Raw genomic sequence first — 15,610 nt, 5'->3', positions numbered from 1 at the left:
ATTCTAAATTTTCAAAACCTTAAGTCCCTATTTATAGAATTTTTGAAGTTACTATGCACTATGCACTATTCATTAAAATAATATTATAAATTACTATGCACTATGCACTATTTATTAAAATAATATTATAAATTACTATGCACTATTCATTATTATATTCAAATTTATTATAAAATTTGAACCCGCGTCCCTCGTGCAGCCGCCCTTCACTGTGCAATTGCATAGTGAAATACTATTCATACATACGTATACGTAAATAGTAAAATACGTATACATAAATAGTAAAATACGTATACGTAAATAGTAAAATACATAAATAAAATACTTATTCACATAATAAATACATAAAAAAATATTTCTTTTCATTAAATAAAATTTGGGATGTTACAAGAAGTACCTCTTTTGGTTATTAGATGCTGGAGTAATTGGACCACATATGTCTGCATGAATCAGCTGCAACTTTTGGCTTGCTCTCCACTTACTTTTTTTAGACATTGGCTCACGGTGCTGCTTGCCTTTGACACAATCAGTACACATAATTGTAGAGGCAGGTAGCTCGAGTAATCCATGTACCATATTCAAGGTTTGAAGCAGTTTCAAACCTTTGTAACTGAGATGAGCAAACCTACAATGCCACAAATGAGGAAGATCATGTGAGATAGTGTTGAAGCATGCTTCTTTCTTCTCTGGAGTTCCAGCAGATAATATGAACATCCTGTTAGAAGTCATATTGGTCTGTAGGATTAGTCCCTTGTGTGGATGATAGATGTTGCAAGTTCCTGACTTAATCATGATGGTTAGTCCCTTCTCCTATAGCTGACCTATACTCAAGAGATTGTTTTTTAGTTCAGGTACATAAAAAACATCTTGTATCACATGAGTGACACCATTTATGCTTAATTTTACATTGCCTTTGCCAAGCACATTCATCTTTGTGTTGTTTCCAAGTTTCACAGAATGCCTAAAAATTTCATCCATCTCACTAAACTTTGATTTATCTCCACACATATGATTTGAGCATCCTGAATCCAAAAACCAAGCCTCCTCCTGTTCTGAATTATTTTGAGGTAGATCATCATAGGACATGAGCAATATCTCTTCTTCTTCATCAAACTCTGCATAATTCACCTCCTTGTCCCATAGTGGACATTCATTCTGATAGTGGCCTACCTTGTGGCATTTGTAACATTCAACTGTGGCTCGATTGATGTTTTGCCTTCCTCTTCCTCTCCCTCTACCTCTGCCTCTGCCTCTTCCCCTTGTGCCAAATGAGTTCTCTGAACTCACTTTTAGTGCCTGCTCTTCTCTGTTTGGCTTGATAAACTTTTGTTCATGAACCACTAAAGAGCTTTGTAGTTCATCAACAGAAAGTGTATCAATATCCTTAGATTCTTCTATTGAGACAACAACATAGTTAAATTTCTCAGTCAAAGTTCTAAGGATCTTCTCCACGATGGTGACTTCCTTCATGTTCTCTCCATTGCTCCTCATCTTATTGGCTATGGCCATAACTCGAGTAAAGTACTCAGTTATGGTTTCACCAACTTTCATCTCTAGCACTTCAAAATCTCTCCTTAATGCTTGTAGAATTGAGCGCTTCACTCTTGCATTCCCTTCAAACTTTTTTTTCATCGAGTCCCATATTTGTTTGGCTGTGCGTTTCTCTAGGATCTGTTCAAGAATTGTCCTATCAATGGCTTGAAACAGGTAATTCTTAACTTTGAGATCTTTCATCATCAGATCCTCCAACTCCTTCTTCTGCACCTCAGTTGACTATACTCCTTTTGCTGGTTCTGCATAACCAGTCTCCACCAAATTCCAATACCCCTTCGACCTCAAAAGGTTTTCCATAAGCATACTCCAATGGTCGTAGTGACCATCGAAGCGTGGTATGGCAGGTGTCATGAAATTCTTATCCTCATTCATTTTGTGAATCACTCAAAGACTGCTGCTTTTTTTATTTATCAGGCCCCAGGATGGAGCTCTGATACCAATTTGTAAAGATCAAGAACAGGTTCTAAACAAATTGGAGAATGAATACCTTTATTGAAGAATAATCAAGCCTTTAAATAGGCATATAACAGAAGCAGGAAAACAGAAAGATAATACTAGAGAGATAATTAAACAAAAATAGATAAACTCCTAAATATCCTGAAACATAATCTTAAAGATAAGATAATATATCAAACTCAACGGTTAGATAATAATTAAAAATAAAATATTAGTTATATTTCTTAATTATCATGTTACAAGATTCACGGATTCATTGAGCAGTGATTTAGAAGTTGCGCAAGATATCGACTGTAATTGCTATGATTATCCAATGAAAGGAAACATAACTACTTTGGGGCATTAAATAGGTAACTTATGAAACCTTTATTGTAACAACTTTTTGGGGAGATTTATGTAACAAGGACCAGTATTTAATTAATTTTAAAATTTGATATGAAAATCAACCAGCATCCGATATTGACTATTCCATGAGGGTATGAATATGAGTATACGAGTCCCATTTTTCTGACAGCTATTAATATAGTAGTTAATGGCATTGATGATAAAGTCTTTGGCATTTTGATTACTTGATTCGAAAGGGGACCGTGCTCTTCGTTTTCACTGTTTTGCTTTTACCCTTCTTGCTCCGCTACCAATCTTTTGCTGTTCACATTATGTGCGTTCAAATTCATCCGGCGTTAACCGCAACTTCGCCTAACATTTACACGTGGCTATTTTTTTTAATAAATCTTTCTACATCTGTAGAGATTACAATGGTATTAATAAGATTTAAATTTAGAAGTTCGTATATACTACCTAAATCTTCATTATTAAATTAACTCTTATAAATTTAAGTTGAATTTAATTTAGTCACAACTGGATTGATGAAAAAACTAAAATTGCGACAGTTTGCTATTTAAGTAAAATAAAATAAATTTAGGCATTGTATATAGTTAAGTAATAAAATTTTAGAAATAACAACTTTAAAATATATGCTAAATATATTTTTAAAATAAATTATTACAATAACAAATATTATGTCGTTTTCTTTATATAGATCACATGGATTGTATACTTGAGACAATTTAATTCGTACCAGATAAAACTGTATCTAAGAATATTCAGGGTATATTTTTAATTAAATTAAAATAACACTATATCAATTTATATGATCAATGGTATTTATGTTACTTAAATGTTATTAATTAGATAAATTTATCCAACTCAAATTAATTGTTTTTTATTCCTGATATTCGAGCGTATAGTGTCGATGGGTTTACAATAATCACACATCATACATAATTAATTGACCTAAACCTTAGATAACTCAAATTAAATTTAAATTCAGCTAAAAATTTACGGTGAATATTTTTCTTTATTTTTCTTTAAAATTTGAACTAATCAAATTTTTTTGATCAAGTGATCTGATTGACTGTAATCTGGAGTATTTGGCTAGCAAAAAATGCTCTTATTTTTTTTTGACAATGTGCTATCTACTTTAGATGTGCTTGAAATGGTAAAACTGCGCACTTGAAAATGGTTAAAAGCGAGAGATATTTTTTTTTCATACTCATTTTCTTCTTGGGCTGAGTCCCCTTCCATATGCCTTAATTTTTATTAAGTGATTTTGTTGGTGATTATTGTTATCTGGGTGTGTGATTCCGACTTAGTTGCGACAATGCTGATTAGTTTCACTTTGTAGTTGATAGTCTTTTTTTGGATTGCTAATTTGGTTGTTCTACCTATTAGTGCAAGGTTTTTTATTGTATGATGTTTGCAAATTGATTTTAAGAGATATGTAGTTATTGTGTTGTTTTCATTAAACACTTCCTGATGTTAGAGGTGCACTACTTACTTTGGTTATGTTGTGTATATCGGTTGGAGTACCCCTTGTATTCCTCTTATTTAATTCAATTTTGCATAGAAAAAAAAAATTCTTTTGATCAAGAATCACAAATTTTTTTAATTACAAACTCTCATAAATGTTAACGTTCCTTTATAAACTAATATCTATGCCATAAACAAAGCTTACTCACTTTTTTTTTTGAAGTGTAATTCTTGGAATAAAGTGGTGGTTGTTAAATGAAGAAGTATAGAGAGTTGGTTTGGCTGGGTTTAGGAGATTGTATTATTTGATATCACGTTTTTTTTTTTACAATTTCATCTTTATAAGTAACATTTTATACTTTACAAATTTATTTATTTATTGTACATTTCAATCTATTATGTTTGTATTATTATTAATTATTTACTATTATATATTTTTATTGTTTTTTATTTTTTCAAAATAATTCACAGAAACACAATGTTTTTTTATACGCTAATCCTCTATAATTGTTGTTATCCCCGACCCAACCCTATTGCTAATATTATTGGCAAGTTTCAATATTTATGAATCGTGTATTCCCACGGCATATGTTTATGTTATACATATATTAAAATAGTATATATAACTATAATAACAACTCGTGTGCACAACAAAGTGTAAACGTATGGAGTATGTCAAACAACATCAATATTCAATTATTTGTAAAAGCAAAAAAATAAAATAAAATTATTGAGTGTGAAAAATTCTTATTATGAGAAATAAAATTTATATTTTCAAATCATTAATTCATCTTTAAATATTTAAAATTAAATACCAACTAATTTTTTAAAATATAGTAAATAATTTGCATATATATATATATATATATATAATGCAAATTTATAACCAATAATTCTAACATTTTATTATTTCCTTATTTATTAATCACCGGATTAATCCAATGAGAGGAAAATATGTCAATTCATCTTCATTTTCATAAAGCAATTTGTGCTTGATATCATTCTTCCCGCACTCGATGTAATTGAGGCAGAAAACTCTCGAGCTCACCCACGCTCAACATCAATCTATCCATGTCTAACATAAATGAGGTTGAGAGCCCTTGTGGCAATCACATTTAGCGTGACTAAACTCGTGTTTGACCCCATTTTAGGTATAAAACCTCTACCTAACTCACACTTAATGCCACTGAACTGATCGACACCCTATGTTATCTAGGTAGAGAGTTTCTATTTCAATCACACCTGACACCACTCAATTAAGATTCGATGTCACTAAGTTAGAGAACTCTAAAATCATCTATGTTTAATGTCATTCAACCTATGTTTAGCATAACCAAGTCAAAAAGTTATTCTTAAACTCATGTCTGACGTTACCAATCTTGTGCCTGATGATAGTGAATTAAAGACTCTAACTCGTATCACGTCCAACACCATGAAGCTAGGCCTAACACGATGATAAATTATACACTTGGCAGATTTAGAAATTGGCCCAAACCACTTGAAACTTAAGAGAATTCAAACATGCAAAGACAAAAAATAAAACACTACCTATATCATAAGCATTTCATTTCTCACCAAAACTACATGCAACCAAGAATCAATCATCATCCACCCAAAATATCCTCAAACGTATTGAAACACCTAAAATCCCATAACATAAGAATTTCATCATTTAATCCTCAACATAGCTAGGTTTTAGGTGTAATTTAGCAACATAAAACATCAACAATCGACAAGATTCAAGTTTTAGTTTCTCTAACATCAAGATCAATTAGAAAAGAGAAAAAGAAGAATGAAACCAAACTCTGAGCTAACTTGGGAAGCTTCGCACCACACTCTGATTCTTAGCCTAAAGCTTAAATTGCTACCTAGTCAGACAAATCTACTTTAAGAGGAAGAAAAAGAAGATATCAGGGAAGTCGATAGAGAAACATTCCTCCACAATTCCAAATCCCTCCTCTCTAAACTCTCTCTAAATTTATTAATAATGAACTTTTGAAACTCAAGTTTTAAAAGAAACCTTATATATCTTTTCCATACAAGTCCAATTTAATCTCTACTTAAAAATATTCCTAAACATTTAAAACTTTTGAGAATTTCTAAATTTTCAAAATTGCTCGACAATTAAACAACAAATCTACATAACAACATATATTTTAATAAAACAACTATAAATAGTAAAAAATGCATATTGTTGCAAAGTTAATTTTATTGAGTTATAAACTTAAATTCAATTTGTAAGATCCATTAAAAAAAATTTAATTTGTAAGTAGCTGGGTTGGGACTCTCTAAAGTAAATTTCTTTTATTTATTAATCATGAATCGAGTAAATAATTACTTTACTCTTTTAATTTGAAAAACACTACAGATTAGTTTATAAAATTAAAAAAATCTCTAAAAATGTATATTGAAAAATTATGTTAGCCTAAAATATAAAAAAAAAATGTGATTAAATTGATATATTAATATATATTCAAAAAGAAAAAATAGTACATTGTTATATTTAAAAATTTATTAATATTTGATAACTTTTAAATTTTAGAAACTAAAATAATAAATTAATAACCCCTTGGAATGATGTTAGGTGACCATAAATTCTTACCTAGGCACAGTAGAGTAGGAACATTTTGTTGCAGTTGCAGTGTGGGGATGGATGGCAAAAGTATGCAATAGAGAAGTTGAAAATGACTGACGTGGAAAGAGATGGTGCGTTTCGTTTTGGATAAGCATATTCACCAACCCAACCCTATGGCTGTGGGACACTTACATGTCAATTTATCCTCCAACAATCAATATATTTATTTTATGTATTTTTTTTTTTGGTTCGTTCGTATAGTAACTCATAGTCAGGATGGTTCTGATTAATTTTTAATTTGTTTGATCTGGCTTAAATTTTATAATTTTTTTTTATCTAATTCGAACTAAACCAACTCAATATTAAATAGGTTGGTTTGATTCATATCATTATATATCAAATAAAAAATAAAATAACTTTAAAAAATTAAAATAAACATGATTTTGTCTAACTTAATAGACAATATATTGTTATAAAAGAATGTAGATTATATATTTGAATGTAATTAACTTACATTAGTTAAATAATAGTATAAATTAAAAAAATAAATATGAATAATTGATTAAATTATTACTTGATCTATGGTCTATAATTATAGAAAGAAAATTAACTTGAAAAAAATGAGAATTTCAAAATTTCAATTATGAAGTTTTATTTATAAAACCTTAAATTTGAAATTGAAACACAAAGGAATGTTTCAAAATGATTCATAATATTTACTATACTAACTAACAGAAAAATAATAAAAATAATAATACTTAAATAGTGTGTCAAAGTATAAATTTGATATTTGAACCAATTAATATCATATCTCAATTGATTCAATTAGCCTCCAACCCGATTTAAAAAAAAATTGAACTAAATTAATGGATTCAATTCGAATCATTGAGTTCATTAAATTGACCCAAACTAATAAACACCATAATAAAATCTTGACAAATATATATATATATATATATATATATATATATATATATATATATATATAACATTCTCCTTTTTTTTACATATCACAATTGAATTAGACTTATCAAGTATTGTCTTAACTGTTTGAATTGAGTGATATCATTAAAACAATCCTTTATTATTTTGTAAGTTATACATGTTAATGCTTCCTTTTATACGAGGTTTAAGTGTTTAAGGATCGAATTTTGACTCTTACAAATGCAAAAAATTAAGGTTGAGAGAAAATGTTTACTTATTTAACATTTATCAAACTCTCAAGACATTATTCTCAATATCGAATATTCTTTAATAATGAAAAAAAAATACAAGATCCATATTACGCTCCAATAATTATATATATATATATATATATATATATATTAATGTTTTATTGATACGATAAAATGATAATCAATATGAAACAAAATACGTTTTGCTAAACCATCAAACCAAACAAAATGGAGTAATTTTAAAAGAATTAACGTTGAAATTAATTTTGAAAGAATTAAATTCAAACAATTAATTTATGTTTGAAAACGATAGTTTAAAAAAAATGATTTTATGTTGACAATAAATTAAAATTACTTTTAAAATGTAAATATAAATATATTTTAAGTCTTACACCCAAAATATTTTTAAGTGGAAAAAATAAGAAATTTTACTTCTTTCAAAATCAACTTCATTCATCCCGAAATTAATTTTGAAAATCCAAAAATTCTATCCAAAGACATCTTAATCATTTTAAACATAATACTTTCTTAATTTATTAATGATATATTATTATAGTGAAACCATTTATACAAAATATAAAATACTTTTCTTAAACATTATACCTGTGTACACACATCATCTAACCAAAATGTGTCTTCCTTCTAATCTCATCCCAAATTTGCTAGAATTAAAAAAAAATTGGAAAATGGACATTGGGCCTACTTGGGCCCACCCTATCATTGCACCTAGTTGTGCTAGAATCATTTCAATTCAGGTCTATTTAAGCTTTAAAGCTTGAACCGACCAAAATAATAATAATAATAAGAAAAAAAATAGTACAAGTTTTATCATGTAAATCAACTCGTATAAGGTTAGGGGCATGTTTGGATAAACTTATGCATAAACATTTTTAGAAGAGAAAAAAAAATTTCTATAAATTAAAATTAGTTTATGCAAGAATTAAAAATAAAATTTTAAAAAAATTTAATAAAATAGAACTTCTTCAAATTACCTTATACACAAATTAGTTTTAACCTATGAAAAAATTCATTTCATTTTCTCTTCCTATTTTTCTTTTCTAAAAGTGCATATGAAAAAAATTGCCTAAATCCTATATCAATTTTACTATAAATCTTGATTTCAAATTATACAACCGTGTTTAGATAAAGAACTTTGTTAGCCATAGTAAAGGGCTAAATACACATTTCCTTCGGTAGAAGATTTACCCCTGGCATAAAAAAGAAAAGTTTTACATCAAACCTCGCTGCTTCAGTAGTTATGAGTCCTAACCCTCTTCAAAAGTGTTGAGTCTTCTCAACAATAACACGGATAACATTGGTCGTTGACATGATGTTAAATTATAAAATTAAAAGGGATAAAAAGACCACTGGTTTGTCCTCACATTCGAATCAACAAATTCATTTCTACTATCTGTGTTTTATGATGATTCGTGACATCTATGGGGGTAAAAATGACTTGAATGGATGTCATGCTATCTCATGACTTACAACATGTGAACAATAATATACACGCAAATTCTGCTGTCAGATATCTCTGGAGGAACAAAATTCCTTACTGATTTACATCTCTGTAGTTAATAATCCAATAGAAAGAATCTTATTAAAGTTGAACAAAGTAAAAAATAAAAATAAAAGAAAGCACAATCAATAGATTTTTTTTCATGTGGAAGGAGGGGCTTAAATTTTGACTGTGTCAAAACACATTTCACCCCTTCACTTTCCCCCCTTGATTTTGAGGTTGCTCATTTCAACATTCACAGAAGATTCATTTTCCTCTTCATTGGGACATTTCAGCCATGGGTGTTGCAGGCACTGTCTTGCAGTTGGTCGCTTCTCCGGTGCAAAATCAAAGAGTGGTAAAAGAAATTCTGAAAACTCTTGAGCATCATTCACTGAGAATTTATATTTATCAATCAGTAATTTGTCAAGTGGAAAGAATTTTAGCCTTCTAATCCTTTTTAGATCCCCATGCCTATCAAAGAAATCCTTGGATAGAGCTCCACCAGTAGCAATCTGCAACCCACAAGCATTAGATTAGCGGCATGCTTGCTTGCACCTCGAAGTGCACATTGACGTGAATCCAAGAAGCAACTAATAGTTGGTTTAAGGTTATTTTTGACGCAATTTTGCTCTTAACGTGGATCCTTAATGAGGAAGCAAACAAGCACTAGATAGGCTAGAATAGCTCTTAATTCAACAAATAATATAAACAAGCAGTGGAAGTGTACTCACCTTCCGAGGCATCTTTCCAAGGAGTTCCATCATCAGGGCAAGGTGATCCTGAAATCAAAACAATGCAGAGTTTATTATTCTCGTGAAAAACAATCTCAAAGGTAGAGACTTGTGTTCAGCAAGCTTAGGCAATCGATCACAACTGATCTATTACATTAATGATCAGAGTTGTTAATCACAGACCACTAGAGTGTAACTTTGAATTTCATCCTATGATTATAAAAACTCATTCCCAGAAATAAGAAAGCAACCAGAAATGGTTCAGAACCAGAACACCATTTTTCAGTTACGTTCACAACAGGGGTGTAGCCTGTAAAAGGGTCATAAGCAGAATATTTTTAGATAAATTGTAACATAAGATCACCCAATATAAAGGTATCGCGAATGATCTGGCAGCAGAAGAAATATTCTAAAAGTATCCTGGCACTCATGACAAATGCTCGAGTAAAATAGAGTGTAGAAAATTTGTTAACCTGACATCTAACGTACTGGTTTTACAAGGTAATTCAATTAATTTTGTTCTTATGTACTTTGTTATCTATCACATATCCCACAATAAAAGCAACATAAGTGTATGTATGAGAATTAATGATATGATAACATGACTCAACCATTCTTTTCATTTCATTTCAGATAGTCAAGCTGCATTAAAAAGATCACGTGCTTTGCACCAAATTGAAGCCTAAGGAAGGAACCTCCTTATAAAAACTGAGTTATTTTCCAACCAAATGTACCAAAGTGTAGCATAATTTGCACGTTGCCAAGGCTAATAATCAAGAATTAGTTCAAACACTTAGTCTACATCCAAACCTCCTCTCAAAAGCTCATTAATCAAATAATTAAACTAAGTATACGTATTTTTGTCTTTCAGTAAATCTAAGCTAAACAGTTCATGCTAGATCATATATCGTAAACTAAACATACATAAGATGAAGAATGAAATTAAATCATTATATCTTATTTATAAGTGAAATCATCATACCTCATCCTCACTAAAACCTTGTCCATCCTTAGGTGTAAACAACATGTCTCCAGTGGCAAGTTCAAAAGCAATGCATGCAAAAGACCACATGTCAACAGAGAAGGAATAGCCAGCCTTCAGTATAACTTCAGGCGCTCTGTACTGCCTTGTCTGTATTTCTTCTGCAAAATGCTTATCAGCCCAACAAGCATTTCCAAAATCTACTATCTTGCATCTCACATCAATCCCATCAACTCTACCACTATTTTCAACATCTCCTGATCCTCCCATTGACTCTCTTCTTCCAGATATCTTAGCAACCGCCTTCCTTGCTCTACTCTTCAACCTTTTCTCGATAAGACTTGTAACTCCACCGTTTGCGTTTCCCTCAGGCCGTTCTAGAATTGGGGAGTGTTCAGATCGAAAAGGGTCTTTGGCAGGATCAATGGTTGAACATAAAAGAATGTTTTCAGGTTTTAGGTCACTGTGGATTATACCAAGATCAGTATGCAAGTAATCCAAACCAATCAAAACGCATTTGCAAATCTCTCTAACTTTATTCAATGGAAGACCTTTGTAATGGTTATATCTGATCAAGCGAAGCAAGCTATCACCAAGAAACTCAAGGACCATACAAAGATGTTGCCCATTTGGACCTGTGTGCTTAAAGTGGTCAATCAATTGAATGACAAATTTTGAATTTGACGGGTCACTGTCAGCTACGGATGAAAGAACATCAATCTCATGAAGGGCAGCCTGAACAAACTGGGCGGCACTTTTCTGTATCTTGAGAGCAACATATGACTGAAAACCACAATCTTAAAATTAGATAAGATTCGGAAAAAAATTTACAGGTGCAACAAAATAATAACAAGAAATTTTCATTGGTTGGGGTAGAGCTAAACTCAATGAGAATACATGCACAACCATACATAAATGTTTCACCTTCATAGAAGGTTTTTGAATTGATCTTAAAATACATGAACAAAGGATGAACTTGGACATGGTTCTTAGCAACAGTGACTGGAAGACTATTTTTTGGCAACCACCCCACCTGGATCAATGGAGAGAGTGTCATTGTGCCTACGCTGTACAAGTTAACCCCCTTCTTTGCTTTCAAAATTCAAGCACTAGCAGGATCCTACATGTATTTTATGGTAGCACAAGTGTTGGAACCACACACAGATGGTAGTTACAAACATAAAAGACTCATTACTCTTAACCCAACTCACCTCCGCTGAATCAGAACTTAACTCCAGAACGACAATTACTACCATTCCATATACGACACTTCACACTCTCATCAAAATTAAATATATGCAATTAGATGCAAAAAACACAATCAAGTGTCGCGGTTACCAACGTGCTTAATACACAAAAGCACCAAATCAGAGCTCAAGCAGGTGCAGGGGCACATTTATTGTCCCTCTATATACAGACAAATCCATTACCACCCATGTAAACAAGGTGGCCACGTTTTGTGAGGACCATTCACCATTTTCCGCTACTCCAACATGCATAGATTCCATTCCGCGACACATGTTGAGCAAAACAAGGGATCATAGATTCACAGCGGCAATCAACATCAAGAATCCAAACATAACCCCAAAGAGAAAACGACATAAAGGTGCCAAAACCCGAAGATCTCGGAACCTCCGCAACATTTAAAAGCCGCAAATTTTAACCAAAATTTTCAGACCCAGAATCCAAAACAAAAACAAAAACGGGGCCCCCCCAAAACGACACCTTTGGAAGAAAACGATAAAAAAAAACGACAGAAGAAAAGGAAAAAAAAGATGGGCAGGAAACATACAGAAGTTTTAGTATCGTAAGCGAGCCAGACGGTGGAAAATTGACCCCAACCGAGCTTCCTCTGCGCTATGTACCTGCCGGCGGCGAACTGATCGGCGAGCCTGACGGCGTGGTAGCCGCCTTTCCGGTAAGAGTCGAATCCCTCATCGTCTTCCTCCCCTGATGACGAAGAACACGACATGATCCTATGATCTCTCAAAAAGAAAAGGGCGATTCTGGCTTAGGAAAATTGGAAGGCTTTTGATATAATCTTGGTGAGTGGGAAATTGCTTGGACGCGAAGTCTTTGTTTAGGAGGATGGAGTGTTATTAACTTATTATATTTGCGGTGTGTGAGAGATGCAATTGTTTCCTTCCTTTCTCCACTTTTTTCTCACTCTTTTCTTTCATGTCAATTGTCATGTGCTCTGAATGTGGGTCTTTCGTTTTTCGTACCGACTCGTAGCCATCTTCTCTCATGACCATTATGCCCTTCGCTTTCCGCGGTTGCTTCACTTGTCTCATTGACCATTTTCGGGATTCATTCAACCATTAACTGCAACTGTTTCCAAGCCAGGTGGCGCAATCATGCTTTGCAACACCTGTTATTTCCAACATTATGCTCATGCACCTTTTTTTTATGCCTTTATGATTTCGTTTTTCAGGTAAAAACAAATGTTGATTGTTGAGTAATAATTTTAAAATATTTTACACTGATTCAATATATAATTTTTTTTTATGTTCTTTTTCTATCATATTATAGGTTTTTTTTCTTTCTCTCTCAACATGAGTTTAATGACATGTTAATTGTCCAAAAATTACTCACTTTTTTAATTAGGAACTAAAACAAGATACTAATTTTACTTCTTTGCTAATCATATCACGTTGATAGCATTCATATGTAATGAGTGAACCAAATTATGATAATTTGATGAGTTTAAAGTCTTGTTTTTATTTATTGGGTTTTGAAATTTTGTAGATTTGATTTGACTTATTAGTCCAATGTGTGATGAATGGCATTTCAATGTAGAACTAAAAATTCACGTATTTAATCACTTGTTTTTTTAATGGGAATTAGGAAGTAGTATTTGGTGCTTATTATTCTATCCATAATTGAATGCCCGGTTGCTCATGAAAGGTCAGCCTCTTTCTAACTACTCATTTATGAACGGATACAAACATCTTTCAAACTTTAAACTAATGCCTAGCTACTAATATGTACTGATATTTAACCAATAAGCTATAATTACTCTCTAATTTATAAAGTATCTAACATATAAAGTACAACATTGAATAACAGATTCACTCTCTATAGCTCATGGCATGAGAGTATCCAAAAATTGTTATTCAAAATGTTTCATTAACTTGTCTATTTTAGTCCTTGTCAATTTTTAGCTACTAAAAATTGTTATTTAATTATTCACTTTTAGTAGTTTTTTCGCACAATCTCAATCTATATACTAAAACAGGATATTTGTATTTATTCGTGATTTCAACAATCCGAAACTACAAATATTGAATTCAAAACTCACCAAATAAGAAAAAACTTTAAGAAAATATCTAACCACCTAAATCTAGTTTCATATAGCTTTTTTTTCCCAATCCAACACGCAAAATTAAATGCAGCGTCGTATTAATTAGTTGATGGTGAATAGATTGACACTACGTCACTACCCCCATTTAGATTAGTATTCCTTCAAAGACATTGTTTTTGCCGTTTATAATATGAGAATTGGGAGCAAAAGGTTGTTGATTCAATTTTTTTTTCCCGCAAAATATCATATAACATATGTACATACTGTATAAGTCAAAGTTGATCGTAAGTCAGAAAAATAATAGAATATTGAAATATCAAATTTGAAGGGTATAAGTTAAACGGTGGAGCAATGGAGTTGTCTCTTTCCTTCTTGAGTTGATCAACCGTGCCGAATTCAAAAACGGATTACGTTTTGTTTCTAATAGAACATATATTGATTGTTGAAATCTTACATATTTAAAGGAATGGGCAAGTTAGAGGCTTGATTTTGCACCGAATGAAGATGTGTCATGCCAGTAAAAAATTGCCACAACTTCTAATTATACTGCTAGATCAATTAATTAAAAAGAGAAATTACAAGAAGTTTGTCTAAATGGCATGAATCATCTTTTTTAATTTTTAAAAAATAAAGACCTCCTTTAATGTTAATTATATTTAATTTCTTAAATTATAAATAAAATTAAAAAATTGTCTAGGTAAAAAAATAATAAAATCTTTAATGTGTATGACTTTTTTTTGCCTTCATTCATCAACAAATTCCTTCTTTGTTATTATTATTTTTTTGTGCCTCTATTTAAGCAACTTTTTTTTAGGTTCTCTTCTTATATATTTTTTCAAACAAAATATAATTTCATAAACGTTGCATAATTACTCTTTTGGTGGTTCTAACATTTTACAAAGGAATATACTATTAGGAGTACAAAATCACATCCTTAATTAATACATCTAGAGTTATTTAAGTTTCTTAAACTTAATTGTGTAACTGGTAAGTGTCTAACTAGTCTGATGAAATCTGAATTTGAGATACTTATCTAGCACCATTTTTGTACATATTGATATAATTTTGGTCAATATATGTTTAGAATCAAAGAAGGACTCTTAATTTACATTATTACAGGGAGTGATGAGTCTTGTGATCAAATTTTGTGTTTATTTTGTAGGTTTTGAAGTCTGGAGGCAAATGGCTCAGCCCTTCAAAAGGGCTGAGCGCTTTCAAGTCAGAGAGCCCTTCAAAAGTGCACCAAACTGGAGGCGCTCAGCCACTCCAAGGTGCTGAGCGGTTTTGGCCCTGGAAGAAGGAGTGCTCTCTGCCTCCTAGGCGCTCAGCGGATCTAAGGCGCCCAGCCCCTTGTGCTTGCTTAATAGTGAAGAATCTTCTAGGCGCTCAGCGGATCTCAACAGCTCAGCCCTTTAGATTACTTCATGATGAAGAATTCTTCAAATCGCTCAGCCGTTTCAAGGCGCTGAGCTGATTCTTCTCTTTCCTGCCTACTCTGTTTTAATTCCAGCACTTATAAAAGG

The 15,610-nt window shown here is 31.6% G+C and overlaps 1 protein-coding gene across 1 annotated transcript; it reads right to left on the bottom strand.

The window, feature by feature from the left end:
• Positions 1-9,075: 9,075 nt before the first annotated feature.
• Positions 9,076-12,980, bottom strand: LOC109800744 (uncharacterized). The gene is made up of 4 exons (XM_020361602.3): positions 12,576-12,980; positions 10,784-11,566; positions 9,802-9,849; positions 9,076-9,582 (listed from the first exon to the last, which is right to left on the bottom strand). The coding sequence occupies exons 1-4, from the start codon at positions 12,753-12,755 to the stop codon at positions 9,283-9,285; spliced, it is 1,311 nt and encodes a 436-aa protein (XP_020217191.2). The 5' UTR covers positions 12,756-12,980; the 3' UTR covers positions 9,076-9,282.
• Between the last annotated feature and the right edge of the window lie 2,630 nt (positions 12,981-15,610).

The sequence above is a fragment of the Cajanus cajan genome, chromosome 11 (assembly GCF_000230855.2).
Source record: "Cajanus cajan strain Asha chromosome 11, NIPB_CcT2T_4, whole genome shotgun sequence".
Lineage (NCBI taxonomy): Eukaryota > Viridiplantae > Streptophyta > Magnoliopsida > Fabales > Fabaceae > Cajanus > Cajanus cajan.
Note: the sequence above shows the minus strand (reverse complement) of the source record. Positions and strands in the feature narration are given on the sequence as shown.

Bases quoted from the DNA above. Each gene is read 5' to 3' on its own strand.
- LOC109800744 (XM_020361602.3), bottom strand. From the start codon at position 12,755: ATGTCGTGTTCTTCGTCATCAGGGGAGGAAGACGATGAGGGATTCGAC. The intron at 9,850-10,783 runs GTATGATGATTT...TTTTGATTTCAG, and splicing joins AAGGTTTTAGTGAGGATGAG to GATCACCTTGCCCTGATGAT. The intron at 9,583-9,801 runs GTGAGTACACTT...TGTGGGTTGCAG, and splicing joins TTGGAAAGATGCCTCGGAAG to ATTGCTACTGGTGGAGCTCT.